Genomic DNA, 26,291 nt, shown 5'->3' on the forward strand with positions numbered 1-26,291 from the left:
TAAAAAGAAAGGAATGAGGCTCCACACTTGACAGTTTTGTTAAAAATATGCAGTCTTTCTGAAACGTGGAATTATTAAACACAAGGCTTATGGAGCCAAACAGTTTTCATCTACCCTAGACAAAATTAGTGTGAATTGGTTACCTTGAAGGTTGTCTTTTTTTTTTTTTTCTTTCAAATATAAAAGGAACCTGGAGAAGAGAGATAGAGGCAGAGAAAGGGAGACAGAGAAGGACAGAGAGAGGAAGTGGGGAAGAGGCTGATGGAGGACACAAGAGGAAAGAGAGGGAGATAATAGAGAGAAAGGAGGAGGGAGGGAGGGGGAGGGAAGGAGAGAGCGAGTGAGAGCAGGTAAAGAGAGAGAGCAGAGAGGGAGGGGGGAGAGGGAGAGGAGAAGGGGAGAAAGGTCATTTTGTTTTGTGTTTTTTGTGGGTTTTGCAAGGCTGAGGATTAAGCCCAGGGCCTGCATGTACTAGACAAGTTCTCTATCAAGATTGCCTTAGATTAATGTAGCTACTTATTTGTAAAGTATCTTAAATTATTAACAAAGTAGAATGAGAACCATGTATTAGAAAAAATCTATTATTTCAATATCAAATTGAATCGTTTTAAGTTTGTGAAAAACTTGAGATACCCTTAGTGTGGCCTCTGACTGACTACAGAGGTAGAGTTTTTTCCTTTTTACCTAGGGTCAGACATTTGCTCTGCCATTGACTTCTACCCTAGCTGAAAACTTATTTTTCCCTTTGATTTTTATTTTATTGTTAAAAATTTTTATTGCATTTTTGTTTTGTCTTTTATTTATTTACCTTTTTATTGCATTTTTTGTTTTGTCTTATTTATTTATGTATCTACCCTTTTGTTGCATTTTTATTTCTTTCTCTTTTTTTTTTTCTTTTCTTTTTTTCAGAGCTGGGGACTGAACCCAGGGCCTTGCACTTGCTAGGCAGTGCTCTACCACTGAGCTAAATCCCCAACCCCTATTTATTTCTTTAAGTGCATATATACCACAGTACACATTTGGAGGCAAGAGGACGACTGGGGGAAGTAGGTTCTCTCCTTCCACTGTGAGGTTTCGGGGAGTCAAATGCAGGTGGTCAGACTTAGCAAGCATCTGTACCTACTGATCCATCCTGCTGGCCTTAAAAAATGTTTTTATTGTAGTTTTGTTTATATAATAAAGCACCTCAAAGTATTTTAAAATGCAGTGAATACCTACAAAGATAGCTCTAAGCTTCTAGGGCCTGAAAAAGATAAATCTGCATTGTTATTAGTAAGTGTGATGGATAATTTCACCGCATTTATTCTTTTTTTATATTTGTTGTCAAATAAAGGTTCCTCCTCGGGCAGAAGAAATCACCATTCCAGCTGATGTCACCCCTGAAAGAGTTCCAACACACATTGTTGATTATTCAGGTAATGGGCGGCCTTTGGTGGGTGAAGGAGGCTCCGAGGTTAATATAATAGCCCTGAAATAAACCTCACTGAGCTTTTAAAAATGTTTACGATCATGTCTTCCTCTTGCAGAGGATCCGAGTCCATTCCCCAGCACCCACATCAAGGTCACAACCTCCTGTGACCCCAGCCTCAGGGTTCTCCTGTGCCTCTGGCCACCACAGACACATGGAACATGCATGTACCAAACAGACATACATATCCAAAAAAGAGTGAGAAAGTTCTGAATTGTAGAACTTGTTGAAGGGCTGGGGATGTAGCTCATTTACACAGTGTTTGCCTAGCCTGATAGTGAGCTCCAAGATCACACACATGTGTATATTATGATTTGTTGAACTCTTTAATTTCTCAACCTTTGTTTTTTTTTTTTTTAAAGATTTATTTATTTAATATATGTGAGTACACTGTCGCTGTCTTCAGACACACCAGAAGAGGGCATCGGATCTCATTACAGATGATTGTGAGCCACCATGTGGTTGCTGGGAATTGAACTCAGGACCTTTGGGAGAGCAGTCAGTGCTCTTAACAGCTGAGCCATCTCTCCAGCCCTTCTCAACCTTTGTTACAAAGAAATGAATTAAAAATGGTCAGCTTGAGAGCTGAGGAGATTGCTCAGTAATTAAAATACTTGCTGAACCTGCGAGCAGATCCTTGGTACCCAAGTGAAAGGCTGGGCACTGTGGCTGTAACAGCAGCAGTCCTGGGCAGACCAGAGCCAGGCACACCCCAGAGCTCACTAGCCAGCCAGTCGAGCCAGTGTGTAAGCTGCAGATTCACCAAAGAGACCAGTCTGGAAACAGTGAAACGATAGAGGAAGATTCCCAACATCATTATCACACAGGTGAACATGCATGTCAACAAACACACAGCTGTGTACACACGTATACACCACATAAACACAGAGGTCAACTTATTATTTCTGATCATTGTAAAACTATACATGTTACTGATTTATTTATTTATTTATTTATTTATTTGTTTGTTTGTTTGTTTATTTAGTATATGTGTGGGTATGAGTATGCTATAGTATGTGTGAAAGTCAGAGGACACCTTGCTGGATTTCAGTCTCTCCTTTCACTATACAGGTTCTGGGAATTGAACTCAGGCATGGCAGCAAGAGCCCTTATCAACTGAGGCATCTTATCAGTCCAGAAAGGGAGTTTTGCTTTCTTCATTGTCAAGCTCCAGCTTTGCCTCAGGGCCTTTTTGTTACTACTCCTACCTACTGTGCTGATAGTGTCCAGATCCTGTAGTCTTGGACTCTGTGTCACAATTCTTGTCTGGGCTTCTGGCTCTGAAACTCTGTCTCCTTTCTTGAGTTGTTGATCTTTTTTGCCTGACCTTTTTTCAACTCTGGATCAGATTCTGGCCTAGCTTTTTGGCACGAGTCCACTGTGCTTCTGTGCTGGAATTGTCCTCTTGAGTCAGCCTCCCTGCTAATCAGCTTCCTTATCATAGGTCAGCCTTTCTTTCAGTGCACTAGCCTCAGTTTGGATCCTGCCTGGAACTTCACTGCGTCACTTTGAAGATTTATTGATTTTTATGAGTATGTATGTATGCCTGAAGGTATATAAATGTATTATGTTCATGCCTGATAGCCATGGAGGTCAGAATAGGGTATAGGATCCCCTGAACCTGGAGTTATAGATAGTTCTGTGCCGCTGTGGGACTGCTGGGAACCATCTGTGTCAATTTTGTTAGGTGGAAATTACATAGATTTTTTTTTGATTGCTTGACGATTAGTTATGAAAGACTTTAAATACAAAACACTGGCTTTTGTCATTTGTAGAGGCAGAACAGAGTGATGAACAACTTCATCAAGAAATATCACAGGTATGTGTAAAAAGGACATCTTGTGTGCATGTGTGTGTGTCAGTGCATGTGTATCTGTGTGTCTGTGTGTCCGTGTGTCCGCTCATGTGAACAGTGGTAATCCTATGAGTTTATCTTTTTAGTTCTTTTACCAAGAATATGCTTTTTCTGAGGGCCAGTTGGGTAGTGACCTTGTCTTGGCCTTGAGCTCCTGGTGTGGTTGAGGCGTGTCTGTCCCTCTCTTTCCACTTGTTGAGCGCTCAGTGTGTGCGCCACCATCCCCGCTTCCAGGAGTTCTCAGTTGGCACTTGAGTACGTCTCGTTTGCTCTGCTTCTTTAGGGATACTTTTTTCTTCTAGGTAGGTTTTTCTTTTTCAAGAATTTCCCCCTTTGGCTCAAAAATTTTAGTATTTGATAATTAAATGCTGTTGTATACATTTTATTTCAAAGTGCCACTAATTTATTACTCTTTCTTCTAGGCTAATGTCATCTGCATAGTTTATGCTGTTAACAACAAACATTCTATTGATAAGGTATATTTACATTTTCTCTCTGTTTAAACTCAATGTGTTACTGTTTACTTACTTATTTTTAGGCATGTTCTTACTATGTGGCTTAACTTGGTCTGGATTTGTCATATAAACCAGGCTGCAAACCTCTTGTCTCAAGGTTTTGGGGTTTGTTTGTGTTTATTTGTTTGTTTTAGACAGGGTCTCACGGCGTAACTTTGGTTGTCCTGGAACTTGCTCTGTAGACCACGCTGGCCTTGAACTCACAGAGATCCATTTGCCTCTGCTTCTCAAGTGCTGCTACTAAGGTGTGAGCCACCCTTGCACAGCTTTGTCTTTGTTTTACAGCAGGGTCTTGCTCTGTATCCCAGCCTGATGGAACCCATGATCCCTGCTCAGCCTGGGTTTGCAAACCTGCCCCCTGTGTACCCTTAATAGGGCAAACCTGGTCAAAGCTGGTTCTCCAGTGAGATTTTTAAGGACTCTTTTTTTTTTTTTTTCTTTTTTCTTTTTTTCAGAGCTGGGGACCGAACCCAGGGCCTTGCACTCGCTAGGCAAGTGCTCTACTGCTGAGCTAAATCCCCAACCCCACTTTTAAGGACTCTTAACAAAATAATAGAGGAGATGTCTCAGAGGCTGCTCTGATCCATGACTCCATTTCAGTTCTAAAGGATCTAAAGCCCTCTTCTGGCTTTGGCACTAGGCATGCTCATAGTGTCTAGACATATGTTTAGACAGAACACTTGTAATCATAAAATAACTTTAAAAGAACAGTATGCTCTTTCTCTCCCTCCCTCCCTCTCTCTCTCTCTCTCTCTCTCTCTTTTTTTTTTTTTTTTTTTTTTTTTTTTTGTTCATCCTTCCCCTTTTTTCTTTTCTCTTTTTTTCTTTTTAAAGAAGGAATCTCACTATGTAGCCCTGGCTAGTCTGGAACTTGATATGTATCAGGCCTCTGTCTCGGCCTCCTGAGTGCTGGGATTAAAAATTTGCAGCTTTTTAAAGAAGACCTGCATCATGTCTTCATTCCTATTTAATTTTATTTTAGGTAACAAGCCGATGGATTCCTCTCATAAATGAAAGAACAGACAAAGACAGCAGGTATTTTTTTGTTGTTGTTGTTCAAACGTACAGAAAAGATCTAAGAGACAGTAACAAACACAATTGTAAAGTCTTTACTTAGGTCTACCAGTTATTAACATGCCCCATATGCGTGTGTGTGTACATATGTTAGAGGGCAGCTTGCAGGATTTGGGGCTGGAGTGGTTAAGAACACTTGTTGTTCCTTTTCTTTTTTTTTTTTTAAAGAATTATTTATTTTTATTTATACGAATACACTGTCACTATCTTCAGACACACCAGAAGAGGGCATGGGATCCCATTGTAGATGGTTGTGAGCCACCGTGTGGTTGCTGAGAATTGAACTCAGGACCTCTGGAGGACCTCCTAACCACTGAGCCATCTCTCCAGCCTTTTGTTATTTCGCACTTGTGGTTTAAAATGACCCAGATTGTATTCCCATCATTCATATGGGGCTCACTATCTCCTCAGGCACCAGCATGAGTGCGGTACATTGATAAACATACAGGGAAAACACTCATACACATAAAATCTTAAAATCTATTCAAAGGTAGTGGAGCTGTGTGAGTTTGAGGCCATCCTGGTCTACAAAGTGAGTTCAGGACAGCCAGGCTACACAGAAAATTCTGTCTTGTAAAACCAAAATCAAACCAAAATAATAATAATAATAATAATAATAATAATAATAATAATAATAATAATAATAATAGGGTTTAGTTGTCTTGTTGTGTTGGTTCCAGGAAGGAACTGAGACTTGCTGGTAACGTGCCTCTTCCTGCTGAGCCATGTCTACATTGGCTTTATTAGTCTCTCCCTCTTCACCTACCTCCACAGACCACAGACTTTTTTGAGGGCAGGAGTGATTAGAAACAGTAGATAGATGTGAGAGCAAAGCCGAAAATAGCTCTGACGCTGTAATGGTTACTGATAGATAACTGACTGCTGCCTGAATCTATTTGGAGTCCGTCTTTGCCTGTATTGTGTGCCCCCTTTCGAGTTGCTTCTTTAATGAGGTGTGGAATTGTTGATTGCTCATTTTGTGTGCACTAGACAGAGCATAGGACTTGGAAAATGTTGAGCAACCTTTCAGATCTGGTTTGCCCACTTAAGAACTTAAGGCTCTGACTTAATTTGACTCTCTAGTTTCCTCATCTGTAATAGGAATAAATATCTATCCTGAATGTATATGGCTGCAGCAAGAATTGAATTAGATAGCTCGTATATAAATTCTCTAGAATGCCCTGTAAATCTCCATTTAGAAGTTCATGCAAGGAGGCTCTGTGTAGTTCTTTGGAAGATACAATGAGAAGGGGAAATGCAAGACAACACACTCAGTAATTTCCTAAGTAGAGTGATAGTTCTCTGCATAAATGCTTTCAGTTTTAAGTCATATGAAAGTATTTCCTTCCAGTATTTAGTTGGACAAAAATTTTTTTATTCTCTCTGTCTCTTCCTTCCTTCCTTTCTTTCTTTCTTTCTTTCTTTCTTTCTTCCTTCCTTCCTTCCTTCCTTCCTTCCTTTCTTCCTTTCTTCCTTTCTTCCTTTCTTCCTTTCTTTCTATTTTGTGACAGGATCTCACTATGTATTCTTGGCTTGGAACTCACACAACTCCATTGCCTCTAACTCCCAAGTGCTGGGATTAAAGGTGTATGCCTCTGGTGCCTTCTTGCCCAGCCTTCAATCTTCATTCTTTCTTTTTCTTTTCTTTGAGACGGGTTCTTTGAGACTAGGCTGACCTCAAACTCATAAATGTCTGTCTGCCCCCCCCCCCCCCCGAGTGCTGGGGTTAGAGGTTTATGACACACTCCCAGCATTCCAGTCTTCTTTTTAAAACTGGTTTACTTATTTGTTCTTCCTTGTTTATGTGTCTGTGAGAAGTTTGATGTATAGTGTGCATGCTGCCAAAGGTTGAGGGAGGCATCAGGTCCTCTGTAAGTGGAGCTATAATTGTTGGTGAGCCACCATGTGGTTGCTGGGAACCAAGCACAGGTCCTCTGGAAGAGCAGCAGGCACTCTTAACCATTGAGCTACCAGTTCAGCCCCCATTTAAATCTTTTTAAGTGTTAGGAAAATCTTGTTTTAAGTATTAATTATATACATCTGGCCCTTTGCTCAAGTTTTCAGGATTCTTTTTTAGCATTTTTGTTGTTTATTCTCTAGAAATCTGATGCCCCTGTCTAACTCTTTTGTGGAAGGGAAACTAACTTACTTGGCCTTGAAGCTCTGTGGTGACTCGTCATTGTTTCTTAGACTTTGTGGTGACAAAGTGGAAAGAAGAGAATGACTCAGCTCTTAAGTGCTATAGCCTTTTGTCATTTGTGGTGATTTAAATTAATTAAAATGAAATAACAAAAGCCTATACATTCCTCTGATCCACTTACCCACATTTCAGAAGCACCGGTGGCAGGTGGTTCTGGTAGCAGCACACTAAAGATCATCCTCACTTCAGGACCTATTGGCACATGCCCTGGATCTCAGCAGGTGATTCTGTGAGTTTGCAGCCAGCCTGGTGTAGGGAGTTCTAGGATATCCAGGATTATTTAGAAAGACCCTGTCTCAAAAAACAAGCAAGGTCATCTTCATAGAATGTTGTGTTAGACAGTGGAGCCTTAAAGGCTGTAGTAGCTACATGCTCTCGGTGCTTTCTCCTGGGGCTGTTTCTAGGAGGGCCTCTCTGGAGAGGAGAGCATACTTTGGCCAGCATCTCAGAAGAACCAATTTATGCCAATGTTTTTAGAACTTTGGCTTTGCTGTCACTAAAATACTATGACTACTTTGTGGACCTTATTTATTTACTTAAATTTTATTTTAGAGCACAAAATCTCACTATATTTTCCCAGGCTGTTCTTTTTTTTTTTTTTTTTTTTCTTCTTTTTTTTTTTTTCAGAGCTGGGGACCGAACCCAGGGCCTTGCGCTTGCTAGGCAAGCGCTCTACCACTGAGCTAAATCCCCAACCCTCCAGTAACTTTCCCAAACCTCATCTGTGGATTATTTTTGGTACATATCTCTTCTTCCTTAGGACTCTTCTTACATCAGTATCACATAGCCAGAGAGTTTCAAAAGCACTAGATGCTTTCATTTTAGCCTGGCACTTTAGAACTGATAAACTTCAACTTCTGCTTAGAAATGGTTTTGTTTCATTTTGGTTTGGTTTTGTTTTAAATAAACTACTGTGTTTTCTAATTCTTCCTAATCTTGTTAGGAGTCTGCTCTTGGGCAACATAAGCAATATAAATCATACCAAGGTAAAGCTGTTAAAGTAAATGCTGCGGGAGTTTGTGTTGGGAGTTTGGAGTCTAGTAAAGTGATTTGTTTTGTTCCAAGATGTCCTTTAGGACTCACATGTAACAGTCTCCACTACTCTGTGTCTTTGATAACCCATTTAGATTTCCCGTAGGCCGCTCAGATTTCACTTACTTAAAACAAGATCTTTAACTTTTCTATCTGCTCTGTCTCTGAGAATGTGTTTTGCTCTCTTATTTGTATACTGCATATGTATATGTGCAGACCCCCCACAGGTCAGAAGAGGGTGTCAGATCTCCTAGAACTGGAGGCAGAGGCAGTTGTGAATTGCCATGTAAATGCTAGGAAATGAATCAGATCCTCTACAAGAACAAGTGCTTTTAACCATTGAACCATTGCTGTAGCCCGTAAGCTACCATATTTTTAAAAAGTTTCTAGGCCAATGAGGTAGTTCTATTGCTAAAGGCACTTGCCAGCAATTCTGATGGCATAATGATCCCCAGAATCCACATGGAAGAAAGAACTGACTCTTAAACGTTGTCCTCTGAACACACACACACCCCACAGAGAGAGACAGAGACAGAGACAGAGACAGACAGACAGACAAACAGACAGAGGCAGAAAGAGAGGCAGAGAGAGACAGAAACAGACACAGAAATGTAGTACAGAAAGATTTTAAAAAGCCTTTTTATTTCTTTTACTATTTTCTTTTTCTCTTTTTTGTCCCAGGATATTCTGGGATACACAGAGAAATCCTACCTTGAAAAACAAACAAACACATACACACAAACCCTAAAATCATCTTAGAACTGGATCGCTTGGCTCTTTCTCTTCTCATTGCCTTCCACATCCTCTTAAATCTGCAGTCAGGCTCAAGCCTCAGCATAATCTTTGTATCCTGTGTGTGTGTGTGTGTGTGTGTGTGTGTGTGTGTGTGTGTGTGTGTAAAATAGGCTTAGTCTGCCCACCATGGCCAGTCCACTTCCTGTCATAATGCTCCTTTCCCTGGGCATGCAAAGGTTTTTTTCACCTTCTTGTACCATGTCATTTTGGGAGGCTAATACTTACTACATTTCTTGCAGAGTCTGGTAGTCTTGGGAACATTTACCATATTTGTGACAGTTAAGGGTTAAGGCTTTTTCTATTTTTCTTTTTGTTTTGTTTTTTTTTTTTTTTTTGATAGGGTTTCCCTGTCTTGGCTGTCCTGGAACTTTCTCTGTAGACTAGGTTGGCCTTGAACTCACAGAGTTCACCTCTATTTCTGGAGTGTGTTCTAAGACTGTTTCTCAGTGAAAGAATGCACCCATAAAACAGAGAGAGAATAGTGCATTGAATCTGTCACCCAGCTTCAACAGTTAATTCAGGACCAGTCTTGTCTATTTGTCCCGTCAGGACTATTTTAAAGCAAATAGATATATCAAGTTGTAAATACTTCACTATATATCTCTGAATAGCAGATGATGTTTAAATGTATTGATCAGTGCTAGGACGCTAGACGCAGTTCAGAGCAATGGCTGCTCTTCCAGTAGATCCAGGTTTGAGTTAGAGCACACACATGATGGCTGACAACTCTCTGTAATTCTAGTTCTTGGGATCCAATACCTCCTTCTAACTTCTTTGGGTGCCAGACATGCACGTGGTGCACATACATATGTGCAGGCAAAGCACTCATACATGTAAAAAACTAAAACAAAACAAAAATTTAACTTTTGAGTTCAATGGTATCAGATACATTAAAAATAGTAATAATAGGGGTTGGGGATTTGGCTCAGTGGTAGAGCGCTTACCTAGGAAGCGCAAGGTCCTGGGTTCGGTCCCCAGTCCCGGAAAAAAAAAGAAAAAAAAAAAAAAGAAAAAAAATAGTAATAATAAAGGCAATGGTTAGATCAGACCTTGCCTTACTTGTAACTCTTCATTAGCTTCTTGTTTATACTAATGATGAAGCCTACATTCCTTATCACAGCTTAGAAGCCCTCGTATGTCTGGCCTTTCTTTCTCAGTCTGACCCATCTCTACCTTCTCCTTGTCCATCCATTCTTCCGTACCTTCCTGTTCTCTGAGCCCACCACGGTGGCCATGCTCTCTCTTCCCAGCCAGTTCTCTCTGCTCTCCATGTGGCAGATCCATGTTGCCCTTCAATGCTTGGCTCAAATACCACCCACCGCAGAGAAGTTTTATGAGCATCTCTCTCCCATTCATTTGTTTGTGTCTCCCTGTTCTGTTCCTCCATGGCATGCTGTGCATTTTCACTAGTTTTCACTCTTAGAATGAGAGGGATATTTTTTGTTTGTTTAGTTGGTTTTTTGAGACAGGGCTTCTCTTTGTAGCCCTGGCTGTCCTGAAACTTCCTCTGTAGATCAGAGAGACTTAGAGATCCACCTGCATCTGCCTTCAAAGTGCTGGGATTAAAGGCATGTGCTTCCACCATCTGGCTTTAAATTTTATTTTTAAATTTTAAATTTTATTCTTGTGTCCATTGGTATTTTGTCTGCATGTATGTCTGTTTGAGAGTGTCAGATTCCCCTAGAACTGGAGTTACAGACAGTTTGAACTATCATGTGGGTGCTGAGAATTGTACCCAGGTCCTCTGGAAGTGTAGCCAGTGCTCTTACCCATCTTTCCACCCTCCCCACCACTCTTCTTAAATTTATATACATTGGTGTTTGTCTGTGGGAGGGTGTTGGATGTCCTAGAACTAGAGTTACAGTTTGAACTGCCATGTGGGTCCTGGGAGTTGAACTCAGGTCCTCTGGAATAGCAAGCTAGTGCTCTTAACCACTGATCTGTCTCTCCAGCCCCTGAGGGACTTCTTTCTTAAGGTCTTTAGTACTTAGAAGAGTGTGTGCTTGAAACAGATATTCTCTATAAATCCGAGCTGACTGACTGAATGAACCTACTATCTGGGGGCCGTAGCTTGACCTTATTTTAGGAAAGTTCTGATGGGAATTTAAATAGAATGGGTAATGATGTAAGTTATAATACAGATCTAACTCTTTTGTTTTCTTGATTGCATTAATGCTCTATTCATTTCAGGCTGCCTTTGATATTGGTTGGGAACAAATCTGACCTGGTGGAGTATAGTAGTATGGAGACCATCCTTCCAATTATGAACCAATATACAGAAATAGAAACCTGTGTGGAGGTATGGCTTGTGCTTTAGTTTGGAAATGTGTTGGGGGATGATCTGTAATTGGAGACTTTGAATGGGAGGGGAGATTATAGGGGATGGAATAAATTTTCTGTTTGTTGTGAAGTCATATAAATCAAATAAAACAGAGAACTTAAGAGTTTTTTCTCTTAAACTCTATGGAGATCTTGGTACTGTCGACAAAGGCAAATGTGTTTTCAGTTTCTTCAAGGAATCTTACTCTTACCTTATATTGGCTTTCTTCCTCCCCACCCCCACCCCACTAAAGCTGAGTGTAGCAAAAAAATAAAATAACCAAGGAAAACTCCTGAGAGTGGGAAAGGTTCCAAAGGAGGAATATCCTATGCTAACATTTTTAAATTGTTTTTGGCTATCATAATTGATTTTAGAACATAAAATTAATTACATTTTTTTTTTATTTTTTAGTGTTCAGCAAAAAACCTAAAGAATATATCAGAACTGTTCTATTATGCACAGAAAGCTGTTCTTCATCCTACAGGGCCTTTGTACTGCCCAGAGGAGAAAGAGGTAACCCTAGGCTGTGTTGTGGGCCTGAATGATACAGGAATTCTAGTATGGAAGTGGGTTTTAGTAATGTTTAGCATTTTATAAAAATGAGGTTGTTGAAATGTGGTTGTGTTGCTTATTAAGTTGCTAAATTGTTTGTTCCAGCTCAGTGACACTGACATTGTGTCTTCACAATGTATTGGTTCGGGTAGTGTCACTGACGCACAGAAAACAACTTAGACTTTGTTTAAGGTGTACGTACGTTACAACTATAAAATATGTGAACTTGTTTCTTAATTGTCCATTCCTCTTGTGAGGTGGGTGTATGCCATGCTTGTGAGAGTCAGTTCTCTCTTTCCACTGTTTGGGCCCCACCCACACTGGCAGGCTTGATTCTAAGTTTTTTTACTCACTAATCCATCTTGCCAACAGAAATCAGGGTAGCAGTTTTGTTTTTGTGTTGTTGTTGCTTCGTATTCTGTCAGTAATTGATCTCGGGGCCTTGTGCTTAGTAAGCCAGTGTGCTACGTGCTACCTTCTCCGGCGGTCTCTTGTCTTTTGCTGTGGGTACATGGGATGCAAGTCGAATATACTCTTTCATAGCTAAGAAGTATAATAATTCTATTGAGAAATACCCAGAATTTAACAAAATTTTGCTATAAACTTAAAACTGATTTTTTTTAGGTATATAACACAAAGTTTACCTCTTTCAGACATTTAATTAAGTGATTATATGTCTGATTAAGATATTATATCTGTGGAGATCTTGTCTACATAGATTGTACTATCTACAAAGGAAAATGTGTTTAATTTCTTCAAGAAATCTTACTTTTATCTTATTGGCTTTCTTCCTCTGCACCCCCACCCCATGCATGTGTGTGTGTGTGTGTGTGTGTGTGTGTGTGTGTGTGTGTGTGTGTGTGTGTGTGTGCGTGTGTGTATTTTGAAGGTTATGCACCTCTTAACTCCAGTGCCTTTCATCCCCCGGAGAGACCCTGTAGCCATTAGCAAACACCCTGACCTCTTTGCTCCTGGCAGCTGCTGGTATATTTTGTTCTGGACACTCCTGTCAGTAGAATCATCAATGAGTAGCTTTTATTTTTCTCTTCTTTCACCAGCTCCATGTATTCAAAGTTCGCTCATGCTGTAGTGTATATTAGTATTTCATTTCTTCTAGTTAAATTAAATTTCATCATTAAAGTAACCACTCTCATTACTGCTGGCTGGCTGCTGGCTGTAATGTTAGATTGTTCACATGCAAGCTTTTTTCTTTTTGGTTTATTTGAGACTGAATTTCTGTCTTTAGGCATCCCTGGCTGTCCTAGAACTCACTTAGTAGACTAGGCTGGCCTCAAACTCAAAATTCGCCACCCCTGTCTCCGGAGTGCAGGGATTAATGGCTTATGCCGCCACCACCCAGCCCGAGAGTCTTTTGCTTTGTTTGGTTTGATTTTTAATTTTTAGATTTACTTAGTTAGGGTTTCTGTTGCTGCAATAAAACACCAAAACTAAAAAACAAGTTGGGGAGGAAAGGGGTTATTCAGTTTACACTTCCACATTGCTATTCATCACCAAAGGAAGTCAGGATTGGAACTCACACAGGGCAGGAACCTGGAGGCAGGAGCTGATGCAGAGGCCATGGAGGGTGCTGCTTGCTATCTTGCTTTAAATTGTTCAGCCTGCTTTCTTATAGAACCTAGGATCTAGGATCGAGCCAAGGGATGGTACTACCCATAATGGACCGAGCCGTTCCTCACTAATCAGTAATTAAGACAACTCCTTACACCTGGATCTTAGGGAGACCGTCTCAGTTGAGGCTCCTTCCTTTCTGATGACTCTAGCCTGTACACTTACTATTTATGTGTGTGAATATTTTGCCTGCATATGTGTATGTGTACCATGTGTATACCTAGAGCTGGAGAAGGTAAGGAGAGGATCTCAGAGCCTTTGTAATTAGAGGGGCAGATGGTTGTGAGCTACTGTGTGGGTGCTGGAAATCAAACCTGGGTGCTCTGCAAAAACAGCGCGTGCTCTTAACTGCTGAGCTAATTTTCCAACCCTGAGGGTTTTTTTTTTTCCCTTTGTTTTTTGAGACATGTAGTTCTGCCTGTCCTAGAACTCAAATTTGTAGACCAGACTGGCCACAAAGTGCTGGGATTAAAGATGTGCACCAAATACCCAGCCTAAGGTGTTATTTTTAAGAAATAAAATTTTGAAGAGTATTTCTGTTTTCCAGAAGTCCTTAGTTTGGTTCCTAGTGCCCACATTGTTTGTCCTTTTCAGGCCTCCACACATATGGGGCCTGTAGAAAGACAGACAGACAGACAGACAGACACGAATGCACACACACACACACACACACACACACTCACATAACCACACACTCACACACATATACAGGCACACAGGCACATAGGCACACAGTAGTTATTAAATTGAGACCCATTAGCCAAACTTGGCCTATTCTTAATTTTGTACAATCTTTGAGCTATAAATGTATTTCGTGTGTTTTTTATTTTTGAAGAAAATCAAAGGAATCGTGTTTTGTGATATATAAAAACCATATTACATTCAGATTGTGTATCAGCCATCTTTGTTTATGTCTATGGCGGCCATCGGCAGTTTGAGCAGTGCTGTTTAGTTCTGTCTGGCCTCACTGCTGCCTAGTGCTGACTGTACAGTGTGCTGTGACAGTTCCCAAATGCCACACCCCATTCCAGTACAAGACAAGCAGCAAGGAGATTTCAGTAGCAAAGCTACAGTCCCCACATTGCTTTTTAAGCTTTGATGCAATCCCAAGAGAATTTCAGAATCTCCCAGTCCATCTAACACTGTAGTTAGTTTTCTCTTAACCTCTGACTAGAGCTGTTGAGTCTGCAGTGCAGTCACATCCTCAAAAGGCAGATGCCATGGGTGGAGTCTAACACCTCTCTATAGATGCTGCCCAAGGGATGGATTTTCCTAACTAAAATCACGTTTGTGGAGCTGGTGAGATTTCTCATTGTGTAAAGGCCCTTGCCACAAAGCCTTCACTTGAGTTCACTCCCTGGGACCTACATGGTGAAAGGAGAGAACCAACTTTTTTTTTTTTTTTTGGTTCTTTTTTTCGGAGCTAGGGACCGAACCCAGGGCCTTGCGCTTCCTAGGTAAGCGCTCTACCACTGAGCTAAATCCCCAACCCCGAGAACCAACTTTTAAGGCTTGTCCTCTGACCTCCACGCATGTGCACAGTCATGTCCCCTCCACCAGTAAAGAAATAAAGATAGTAATAACAATAAAAACCACAACATAATGCTCAGCCAACCAGGTATGGAGGCACATACTTTAAATCCCAGAACTTTAAGGCAGAGACAGAAGGATCTGACTTTGAGACCAGCTCAGTCTACAGAGTAAGTTCTAGGACAGATAGGACTACATAGACAGGCCCTGTCTCAAAAAAAAAAAAAAAAAAAAAAAAGAAAAAGAAAGAACAAACGAATAAAAGAAAGATAGAATGAATGAATGAATGAGAAAAGAAAAAGAAGCAAACCAAAAACCATACATGTTTTGTATCAGTATTTGGCAGTGTAGATATGTATAAAACAAAACAAAAAACCACAGCTCTTTTAAGAGGGGATGTTATTCCTGGTTTATGATTCTGTTAGTTTTTCAAACTTATCCTTAATCTAGTGTTTCCTAGATTTATCTCACCAAAGTTAGCTGGTTAGAAATGCATTTTTGTCCCAGTCCAGCTAGGTGCTATATTTTATAGCCTAGGAAATTCAGAAAATGTTTTTCAGTTGTAGGGATTTGCCCCTGAGGTCTTTACCCCAGTGTTGCATTGTCTTCCCTCATTGTCTTCTGAACTCTTTCTTTCATGGTTGCTCTGCTCCTAGGCCTATTATTAGTTGTGCTAATCTGATGATCTGCACCACCCTCCCCCTAGTCCCTTAGTAAAGCCTGGACATCACACCATCTGCTACTCAGGTCTTAGGTGTATCTAAGTAATTAATAAAACAGCATACAATTTCAACTTTTATATATTGTTTTTTATGTGTACAGGCTTTCAGTCTAAGCTTACACTAGAATTTTTTTAAAAAGACACAGGAAGGATTTTATGACCTTGAATTCCTGAATTTTGAGAGCTTGCCTTAAAGTGTAGTAATAGTACCATGCCCATGACTTTAATCCCAGTACTCTGGAGACAGAGGCAGGTTGGTCTACAGAGGAAGTTCTAGGACAACCAGGGCTATGCAGAGAAACCCTGTCTTGAAAAACAAACAACAAAAATCAACTAACCAAATAAATAAAACAAATAATAGTAATCTGATGAAATATAAGTAATGATGTGTTTTTCATCCAAGTCAGAAATTGTTAGGAAACTTAAGTGCTCTAAGGTGTTATCTTAATAGGGGTTTTTTCCTTGGGGGATAGGGCAAGGTCTTACTTAGTAGCCACAGCTGGAAATTCTGTTTCATCTATCATTCTAGCTACTGCTATTTTTGGAAATATTCTCTGTGTGTGTGTGTGTGTGTGTGTGTGTGTGTGTGTGTCTGTCTGTCTGTCTGTCTGTCTGTCTGGTATAGTGTTATGTGTATATGTGTATGCACATATATCTTGAGGCAGGGGTGGACATTGGGTGTTTTCCTCAACTGTGTTCCACCTTAGTTTTGTGTTTTTTTTTTTTTTTTTTTTTCTTTTTTTCGGAGCTGGTGACTGAACCCAGGGCCTTGAGCTTGCTAGGCAAGTGCTCTACCACTGAGCTAAATCCCCAACCCCCACCTTAGTTTTTGAAGCAGAGTCTCTCACTAAACCTGAAGCGTGCCATTTCAGCTACACTGGCTAGCCAGTGATCCCTGAGGCTCTCCTGCCTCTGTCTTCCCAGCACTAGAATTATAGGCTCCAGTCCCAGTGCCAGGCCTTTACACACCTGCTGGGATTGAACTCAGAACCTCATGCTTTCACAGAAGGACAACAAAATATAACAATGTAATCTCTTTTCCTTTTTTAAAGATTTATTTATTTTATGTATGTGAGTACACTGTAGCTGTCTTCAGACACACCAGAAGAGGGCATCAGATCTCATTACAGATGGTTGTAAGCCACCATGTGGTTGCTGGGAATTGAACTCAGGTCCTCTGGAAGAGTAGTCAGGTTCTCTTAACCACTGAGCCATCTCTCCAGCCCCTAAATTTTTTTTAATTTTTAAATTTTTTTTGTTTGTTAAGAATTTTTCTTTTGGAGGCTGAAGAGATAACTAAGAGATTAAGAGCATGCACTGCTTCTATAGGACCAGAGTTCAGTTCCCAGTGCCTACTTCTAGTGTCTCACAGTTGCCAGTAACTGTTCCAGGAGATCCAGCACCCATACCATGTGCATAAACCTACAGGCAGACAGACATACAATTAAAAATAATAAAATAATTCCTTTAAAATAATTTTCTCCCCCCTCCATCTATTTGTGTGTGTGTGTGTGTGTGTGTGTGTGTGTGTCTGTCTGTCTGTCTGTCTGTCTATGTGTTGGTGAGTTAGAGGTTAGAGGATAACTTTGGGAGTTGGTTCTCTTTCACCACATCAGTCCTAATGGTCTAAATTAGGCTTATGGGCAGGCACTCTGCTGCTGAGATGTTTTGCTAACCCAAAGTTCTGCCATTCAGTTTTGGAGTACGGTCACAGCTGTTGTTACCATTTTGCTCTGGATGGTCACAGGAACGACATCATAAATTAATGAATATGTTTTTTCACCATGCCATGATTTCTCTGATTAAACCTCCAGAAACCAAAGGTAAAACACAATAGGCAGTCTTACGACAAGACTGTATTGAAAATGACCTTAAAGGGGTTGGGGATTTAGCTCAGTGGTAGAGCGTTTGCCTAGCAAGCACAAAGCCCTGGGTTCGTTCCCCAGCTCCGAAAAAAAGAAAAAAAAAGAAAAAAAGAAAAAAGAAAGAAAAAAAGAAAAAAGAAAATGACCTTACATTATTGAAGTTTGCATTGAATACGATACACTCTTACTGGGGTGTGTGTGTGTGTGTGTGTGTGTGTGTGTGTGTGTGTGTGTGTGTGATATGAATGAGCCTATTTTCAAGTTTAAATAAACTTCAAAAATCTTTCTGCCATGTGTGATGGTATGCTCCTTTATCCCAGCTCTTGGAAGGCAGATGCAGGTAGATCTCTGAGTTCAAAGCCAGCCTGGTCTACATAGCAGATTCCAGGACAGCCAGGGAGACATAGAAGAATCCTGTCTTGAATGAATGAATGAATGAATGAATGAATGAATGAATGAATGAATATCTTTGTGTTATTTCTTTTTCCTACACAGTGTTGGTGATTGAACCCATAGCTTCAGGCATGCTACCCAAGCATTCTACCACTGTGCTACATTACCAGTCTCCAGAATCTTGTCTTGTCTCCCTCCCTCCCACCCACCCTTCCTTTTTCTTTAAAGTATTACTGGCAATGATTACCTTGTAGAAGCCTGTGGATCTTTGTGTAGTTTCCTAGTTCAGCCTGGTCTCAAACTTTGAATTATCTTGCCTCAGCCTCCTGAGTACTGGGATTACAGGCACACACCATCAGCCCTGGCTCTGTGTCTATTGTCTGTCTCTGTCTCTGTTTCTCTCTCTCTCACTGTGTGTGTGTGTGTGTGTGTGTGTGTGTGTGTGTGTGTGTGTGTGTGTGTGTGCATAGTGTGACCAGAGATTAATGTCAGTGTGTCTTTTCCTCAGTTGCTCTTCCGTCATACTTTTTGAGACAGGCTCTCTCAGTAAACAGCGTGCTGTTTCTTTTAGATGATTGGCCAGCATGCCTAGGGATTCGCCTGTCTCTAGCACTGTGTTTACAGGCATGGGTCTTTGTACCTGGATGTTATATGTGGCTTCCATGGATCTAAACTCAGGTCCTCATGCTTCTGCTGAAAGTACTGACTGAGCTGTCTCAGTAGCCACATGACCCTTATTCTTAGGTAGTCAGATATTTTGTCCTTTATATATCCTAAGATAATTAAGAAGGTTGCCAAAATACATTTCTGTCACCGTTACTTATATATTTTACCAATCTCAAAAAACAAGAGTCACTTTCAAAATGTAAATAATCTTATAATAGCAAGTTAGTAAAAGTCACAAGTGATTTTTTTGTAACTTATTTGTGAATAATTTCATTTATACCGAACTTTAATATATGCATGGAATAAATCAAGGAATTGAATTATTTGAGCTAAGATTATAACTCAGTGCTTGCTTAGTAGGAAGCCCCTGGATTTGATGCCCAGCACATGTATGTATATCCACGCGAGCGCGCGCGCGCGCGCACACACACACACACACACACACACACACACACACACACACACACAGAGCAGACACAGAGCCAGGACTGATGGACTGATTACAGGTATGTGCCTGTAATCCCAGTACTCAGGAGGCTGAGGCAAGATAATTCAAAGTTTGAGACCAGGCTGAACTATATTTCCGGGAAAGGGGGTCAGGCAAATATATAAAAAGTTTTGGCTTTGCTGGCCATGCAGGGGCAGGAATGGCAGGAAGTTGGGAGAGAAGGAGAAAGAGAATGTAAGAGAATGAGATTATAATAGAAGTCATGGACCTTGCTGGCCCTGCTAGGGCAGGTGTCCAGTCCCAGTTACTTGGGATACTAAGCTTGGGCTTAGTAAGTAAGACTCTGGCTCAAAATATAAAGTAAGAGGTTACTTTATATTGAGAAGGTTGCCGGGGGTAAAGTGTCTGCTGCACCCGTGTGAGGGTCTGAGTTCATACCCTCAGAGCTCACGTGAGGCTGCGTGCAGAGGCCTGTGCTCCTCTGTCAAGATGGAAAGCAAAGGCAGCAGAATCCCCATAAGCAGGCTCTAGACCCCGTCTTAAATAAGCCCAAAGATGAGGCCTGACAGCTGGAGTTGTCTCTGACTTCCACACGTAAGCACCATGGCATGGCGCGCACAAGATGAAAACAGAGGTTAGAGGACTGAGTTGGTGGCGTAGTCATGGTGTTCTGACTAAACAAAGTGTAAATAAATGGCTTTGCTTTAGTTCGTTTTTCCATCTTACCAGGTTTTGGTGTAAAGTAAAAGCTACCAGAAGTTTTCCTCACAGTGTTTGTGAAAATTGTATTTTAAAAAAATATTTTGTTTGATTTCTCCTTGTCTTATAGATGAAACCAGCTTGTATAAAAGCCCTCACTCGTATATTTAAAATATCTGACCAAGATAATGATGGCACTCTGAATGATGCTGAGCTCAACTTCTTTCAGGTAGCTGGTTTTGCTTCAGATAAAGAATCATCAGCTTAATCAACAATAGCCACCAAGTAACCTGTTCCCTTATCTGTAAAGCTATCACATCCAACTAGCGAATCTCAAGATATGAAAAGCTCTTGTTCCTAGGAACGGAGAGTTTGATAATTTGATGCCATGGTATTCAGTGGGTGTATGAAGAATGGTGAACTCTAAATCACTTTGCTTTCTGGGGTTTGTATTATGTGACCACACAAAGATCTCTGTGTTTCTAAGCAGAACTGGGAGTGCCGCCGGCTCCTTCCTTTGAGTATAACACATTTCCCTTAAATAATAGGAATAGAGGCAGCACTGACTTGTTCCTTCTGCTTTGATTTGTTTCTTATGTCTTTGATTTTGTAGATTATTACAGTTTTATATTCTTTGTGGACTTATATTCTGGTTTGTTTTTAAATGTATTTTACTTTATGTTTTTGCTAGAGAATTTGTTTCAACACTCCTTTAGCTCCCCAAGCTCTGGAAGATGTCAAGAATGTGGTTAGAAAGCACTTAAGTGACGGTGTGGCTGACAGTGGGCTGACACTCAGAGGTAGGGCTGGTGTTTTCATTACTTCCTTCCCCAGCTGCTTGGAACCCAGGTCCTTACTCATGCAGAGCAAGCACCCTGCACTCAGGTGTATTTCTAGCCCACCCCCCACCCCTTCAGCCTTAATATTATCAAATAGAATTATTTATACATTAAGGAAATGCTAGCATTGGTAAAATGTTAGCATTGTGAGGTAGAGGAAGGGAGGTCGGCCAGATCGGGCACAGTCTATGAGGGAACGAGACACATGTAGCCGACATCTTAGTACTCATAAGCAATCTTGGCAACGATCACTTTGAGGGACGGCATATGTTAGTCAGGTTTGCCAGTTTTAGTGTTCCTTGTTGAGTATATCGCTGGGTCATGGTGTCATAAAAACATGAACTGAGAGCCTAGACTTTTTTATTATAGAAGTGAGCCAGGAGACGTGAGCATGATTCTCACTTTCATCTTGTAGCTCTGGCTGTCAATATGTTCCTTGGGGTGTAACTTTGTCCCTTTGTCCATTGCTTGTTCTTGCTGAGCCGGGTGTTAATAGGAAATGAGTCTGAAGTGAGTCCGTTTTCCGACAACTGGAGACTGTTTCGTTCTCACAACCCCAGCTCCCGTCATTGCTTGTCTCCCTGGCGCAGTTGCAGTGTTCACATCAACTGTATTTACTGATTTACTTTATTTCAGGTTTTCTCTTTTTACATACACTTTTTATCCAGAGGGGGAGGCATGAGACCACTTGGACTGTGCTTCGACGATTTGGTTATGATGATGATCTGGATCTGACGCCCGAGTACTTATTCCCCCTGTATGTGCCTCAACTTTCTATTTATTTCACCTGATATTAAATTTTACTACATGCATACTTTTAAGTGTCTTGTGACTAATTTAGAATTATAGGTAGTTTCTCAACTTTGGAACTCTGAACATTTTAGAATAGACAACTTTCTGGTTCCCTTTATTTAGCGTAGCTCTGGCTGACTTGGAACTCACTCTGTAGATCAAGCTGGCCTAGGACTCGCCTGCCTCTGTCTAACCAAGTGCTGGGATTAAAGGTATGTGCCACCCCTGCCAGGCCAGAAAATTCCTTTTTAAAAATTATTTTATGGGGCTGGGGATTTAGCTCAGTGGTAGAGCGCTTACCTAGGAAGCGCAAGGCCCTGGGTTCGGTCCCCAGCTCCGAAAAAAAGAACCAAAAAAAAAAAAAAAATTATTTTATATATATGAGTACTCTGTAGCTGTCTTCAGACACACCAGAAGAGGGCATCAGATCTCATTAGAGATGGTTGTGAGCCACCATGTGGTTGATGGGATTTGAACTCAGGACCTCTGGAAGAGCAATCAGTGCTCTTAACCACTGAGCCATCTCTCCAAGCCCAAGCCCAAGCCCAGGGTTACAGTTTCTTCTGTTATTACATCCCACTTCTTATATAGTTGCTGGGGGAGGGGAGGGTTGAACCCACTGAGTTATCTCTTCAGTTCCAATTACTACTTTAATTTTTTTTTATTTGTATGGATTTTTTGCCTGCCTGCATTTCTGTGTGCTACCGTGTTTATGTCTGGTGCCCATAGAGGTGTTAGAAGGGGTATTGGATCCTCTGGAAGTGTAATTACAGCAGATGCTTGTGAGCCACCATGTAGATGTTGGGACTCAAACCAGGAGCCTTTGTAAGAGCAGTCAGTGCTCTTATCTACAGAGCATCTTTAGCCCCTACTTACTACTCTTTCAAGAAGTTGCTTCTGAGGACTGGAGAGGTGGCTCAGGGGTTAAAAACTCCAGTTCCTCTACAGGTGCCTGCATTCACATCATCCCCCCCTACACACACACACATACACACACACACACACACACACACACACACACACACACACACTCATGGTACCTGCATTCACATCATCACCCCCCTACACACACACACACACACACACACACACACTCATGGTACCTGCATTCACATCATCCCCCCTACACACACACACACACACACACACACACACACACACACACTCATGGTACCTGCATTCACATCATCCCTCCCCTACACACACACACACACACACACACACACACACACACACACACACACACACACACTCATCTTGTCCTAAAAATGCCCTTTGTGATTGACTTCCCACTTGAATATGTTTCCTTAGAATTAGGGAGCCATTAAGTATAACAAATCCAGAAACAAGCAAGCAAACAGTGGAGGATGCAGAGGAGTGAGACCTCTGACTCAGTGTGGTAGTAACACCGAGGGGCTCATCCTTTGTGGAAACAGTGTGGAGGGTCTCAGAAACCCGTAGGACCCGGCATTCCTACTGCTGATGCCATAAGCCACAGACATGGAATCACAGGAGACACACCTGCACTCATTGTTAGTACACTGAGGCTAGGTAGCTCTGCAAATGAAGGTGCTGGTTACCTGAGTTCAAACCTCAGAATCCACATAAAATTGAAAGGATAGAACTGACTCAACATAGTTGTCTTCTGACCTCTGCTACATGTGCCCTCACACCCAACGTACACACACTTAATAATAAATAAAAATTAAAGTGATGTATAAATAGAAATTCCTTAATGGAATATTTATTTATTCAGACATGAAAAAGGATAGAATTTTTTAAAGTTTTTTTATGTGCGTAAATGTTTGCATGTATGCATGTGCATCACAAGTATGCTGGTTCCCATGGAGGGTAAAGGAGAGTATTTGACCCTTGAAACTGGAGTAATAGATGTGTTCAGCCATGCAAGTGCTGGGAACTGGACCCAGGTCACACAAGAACAGCCAGGGTTCTTAACTGTTGAGTCATCTCTCTAGTCCCCAAAAGATGAATGGCATCTTGTTATTTGTCGCAAGGTGAATGGTACTTGAGGACACTCTGCTTAGTGAAACAGGTGGACGTGGGAGACAAACAAATGTCCTTACTCAGAGGGAGTTGCTTAAATATTTGATCACTGAGAAACAAGTATAAGAGACTGAGTAGACAGAGGTTACTAGTGTATACCAACATAATGTGCTGTAAGAAAGAGTTTCTGATGTTCTATAGACCATCGTTGTAAGGTAAAACTAGAGTTACCCAACCTTTTAGAGGCATTTTTCCAATTGAAGCTCTCTCCTCTATAGGAGTTTATTGTGTCAAGTTGACATGAACTAGCTTGAATATCTAAAAATAAAAATTAGTCAGGCTTGATGGTGTATACTCCTGTCATCCCAGCACTTGGGAGGCTGAGTCAGGATTCAGAATCCAGGATCAATATGGTTTGTATAGCTCCAGGCCAGTCATGTCTTAATAATATCCTGTTGTAAAAACAAATGAACAAACAAACAAAAAACTCTAAAGCAGTAAATAAATAAAAATACTTAAAAAAAATTCTAAGGTAGGAAGCATAAGTTTTGTTTTGTCTCTAGCACCTAGCTCACTGCATTTGACATTTGTCAAAGAATATCTCAGTATTTTCAACTCAATGCTATTAATATAAGCCCCTAGTTGTGATTTACACCATTTTGTATATTTTTATGCCCTTATCTACCACCAAAAAATGAAAAATCCACAACAGAGGCAAACTCTGAAAAACAATTAGCTTTCTGTCCATTCCCCGCACTCGGGCCTTCCTCATCCCCTAATACTGACCGCTCGTTGTTCTTTCCGTGTGTTCTATGTAACAGGCATTCAATAATGGAAGTGTAAAGTCTAATGTGGACTTCCTCGGCCACGGCCCGGCTTTCTTATCATACTATTTATGGGGATTGCTGTTTTGCCTGCATGTATGTCTGTGTCAGGATGTCAGGTCCCCAGGAATGGAGTTACAGACATTCGTGAGCTTAGAATCCAGTTTGTGTTCTTAGAATCAAGCTGAGGGCTATGTGCATAGACAAGCATCTACCAGCTGAGCCATATTCCATCCCATAATCAGAATTATTTGCATAGTTTTTGTTTCAACCTGCCCTAATAACATTTAGAAAAAAATATGTCTATGTGTCTTTGGAGTGAACATTCCTAATAATTCTTCTGAGGAATGCCATAACTATCCCAGAGACATTTCCCTGAGAGTGCCTCTGTGACTCCAGAGAAAGTATTTCTATTGATGCTGTCATCCCACAGGAATATTTGCTTCAGTTTTTTAATTCATTTCTCAAGTAAAATTTTAATATTTGATTAATGATTTATTCTTAAATTTTTTTCATCAACAGGCTAAAAATACCTCCTGATTGCACTACTGAACTAAATCATCATGCATATTTGTTTCTTCAAAGCACCTTTGACAAACATGATCTGGTAAGCCTTCTCCTGCAGTTTTCCAAAGTACATAGTTTTTATGTTACTTTGTAAAATATTACGAAGTAAAGATTTTTCAATGAATGATTTTCTTTTACCCTTTGAGTTACCCAGTGTTTATGATATGCCTCCCAGACTTTAAGCTTTTAATTTAAAGATGAAAAGGTCTAGTTTTCCTGTAGACTGCTTTATAATGTGAGGAGATGTCTTAATGAAACATAAAAGTTCTTATAAAAGTTGTTCTTTTAGGACCAGTGGTTGTGACATACACCTTTAATCTCAGCACTGCTTCAAAAAACAATCAGACAAAACAGAGAAAAGTTTCTCATTTTATATAATTTATTAATTCATTTATTTTGAGACAGGGGTTCTCTGTGTAGTCCTGGATGTTCTGCCTCTGATTAAAGGCAGGCACTACAGCCAGCAGGAGTTCTTATTTCGGAATGTGCTTCTCGTAGCATGATTTTACTGGATGAGAGGTGACTTGTTTGGGGACTTCCCTTGGTTTCTGAGTTGTGTTACCTCTTTGTGTGTCTTCAGGACAGAGACTGTGCTTTGTCACCTGATGAACTCAAAGATTTATTTCAAGTTTTCCCTTACATACCTTGGGGACCAGATGTAAATAACACAGTTTGTACAAATGAAAGCGGCTGGATAACCTACCAGGGATTCCTTTCCCAGTGGACGTGAGTATAGCGCCCGCCTGCCTCTCTGTTCTGGAGTCACGTACTCTTAGGTGATGGTGTGTCTATCGCATGTGGCATTGTGTATGCCTGTCAAACGTGGGACATCTTTCCATTGTAACTTCCTCTAAGCAGCATGTCTCAGATAACTGGAAAATTTCCCAAGTTTGTCAAGAAGGACTGTTTTCTTCTCAGTGATGTTGTAGGAAATACTAACATTACATCAAAATGAAACTAAATTGTGTAACTTTTTGTTTGGTTGAGAAAAGTGGAGCTGTGGTTATTATTTCACGGGCCTTCACCAACGGAAGAAGCATGCTCTACTGGGCACTAGAGTTTGCATTCATTGTTTTAAATGATTTTTAGTTAATTTTCTATAAAACGTAATAAAGATGGGTCTAAAACCTACTTAGAACATGTTCGGCATTGTGGCAAAACCACTGAAGAAATTCTGTTTTTACATGATGCTGAAAAAAATTTGATTTTTCCAGAGAGATGTACATGTGTTAAGGAAAGATCCCTGAGACTGACTTTTTCAACATTTTCTCTTGTTCTCTTCTTCTTCTCTGCCAGCCCTCCCTTTCTACCCATCCCCTTCTTCCCTCCCCTGTCTCCCTTTTCTTGTCCTTTTTTTTTTTGGTTGTGAGCCTAGCCTTTGGCAGCTAAGCCTTCTCTCCAGCCCTATCTCCATTTTCTACATCCAGGTCTCACATACCCTAAGCCGGCCTGGAACTGTGTAGCTGACAGTGGCCTTGAACTCCTAACCCTCATGAAGACCTG

At 40.8% G+C, this 26,291-nt stretch overlaps 1 protein-coding gene across 7 annotated transcripts in view; it reads left to right on the plus strand.

The window, feature by feature from the left end:
- Rhot1 (ras homolog family member T1) overlaps positions 1-26,291 on the plus strand; it is a 74,996-nt gene that overhangs the window by 29,106 nt on the left and 19,599 nt on the right. For all 7 annotated transcript variants that reach the window (XM_063269076.1, XM_063269074.1, XM_017597306.3 and 4 more), the window contains exons 3-13: positions 1,334-1,415; positions 3,244-3,287; positions 3,746-3,799; positions 4,821-4,873; positions 11,130-11,238; positions 11,671-11,772; positions 19,893-19,991; positions 20,454-20,562; positions 21,238-21,358; positions 24,744-24,828; positions 25,369-25,514. In XM_063269076.1, coding sequence (XP_063125146.1) covers positions 1,334-1,415; positions 3,244-3,287; positions 3,746-3,799; positions 4,821-4,873; positions 11,130-11,238; positions 11,671-11,772; positions 19,893-19,991; positions 20,454-20,562; positions 21,238-21,358; positions 24,744-24,828; positions 25,369-25,514 — 1,004 coding nt within the window. The remainder of the gene's footprint in view (positions 1-1,333; positions 1,416-3,243; positions 3,288-3,745; positions 3,800-4,820; positions 4,874-11,129; positions 11,239-11,670; positions 11,773-19,892; positions 19,992-20,453; positions 20,563-21,237; positions 21,359-24,743; positions 24,829-25,368; positions 25,515-26,291) is intronic.

Source organism: Rattus norvegicus, chromosome 10, assembly GCF_036323735.1.
Source record: "Rattus norvegicus strain BN/NHsdMcwi chromosome 10, GRCr8, whole genome shotgun sequence".
Classification (NCBI taxonomy): Eukaryota; Metazoa; Chordata; class Mammalia; order Rodentia; family Muridae; genus Rattus; species Rattus norvegicus.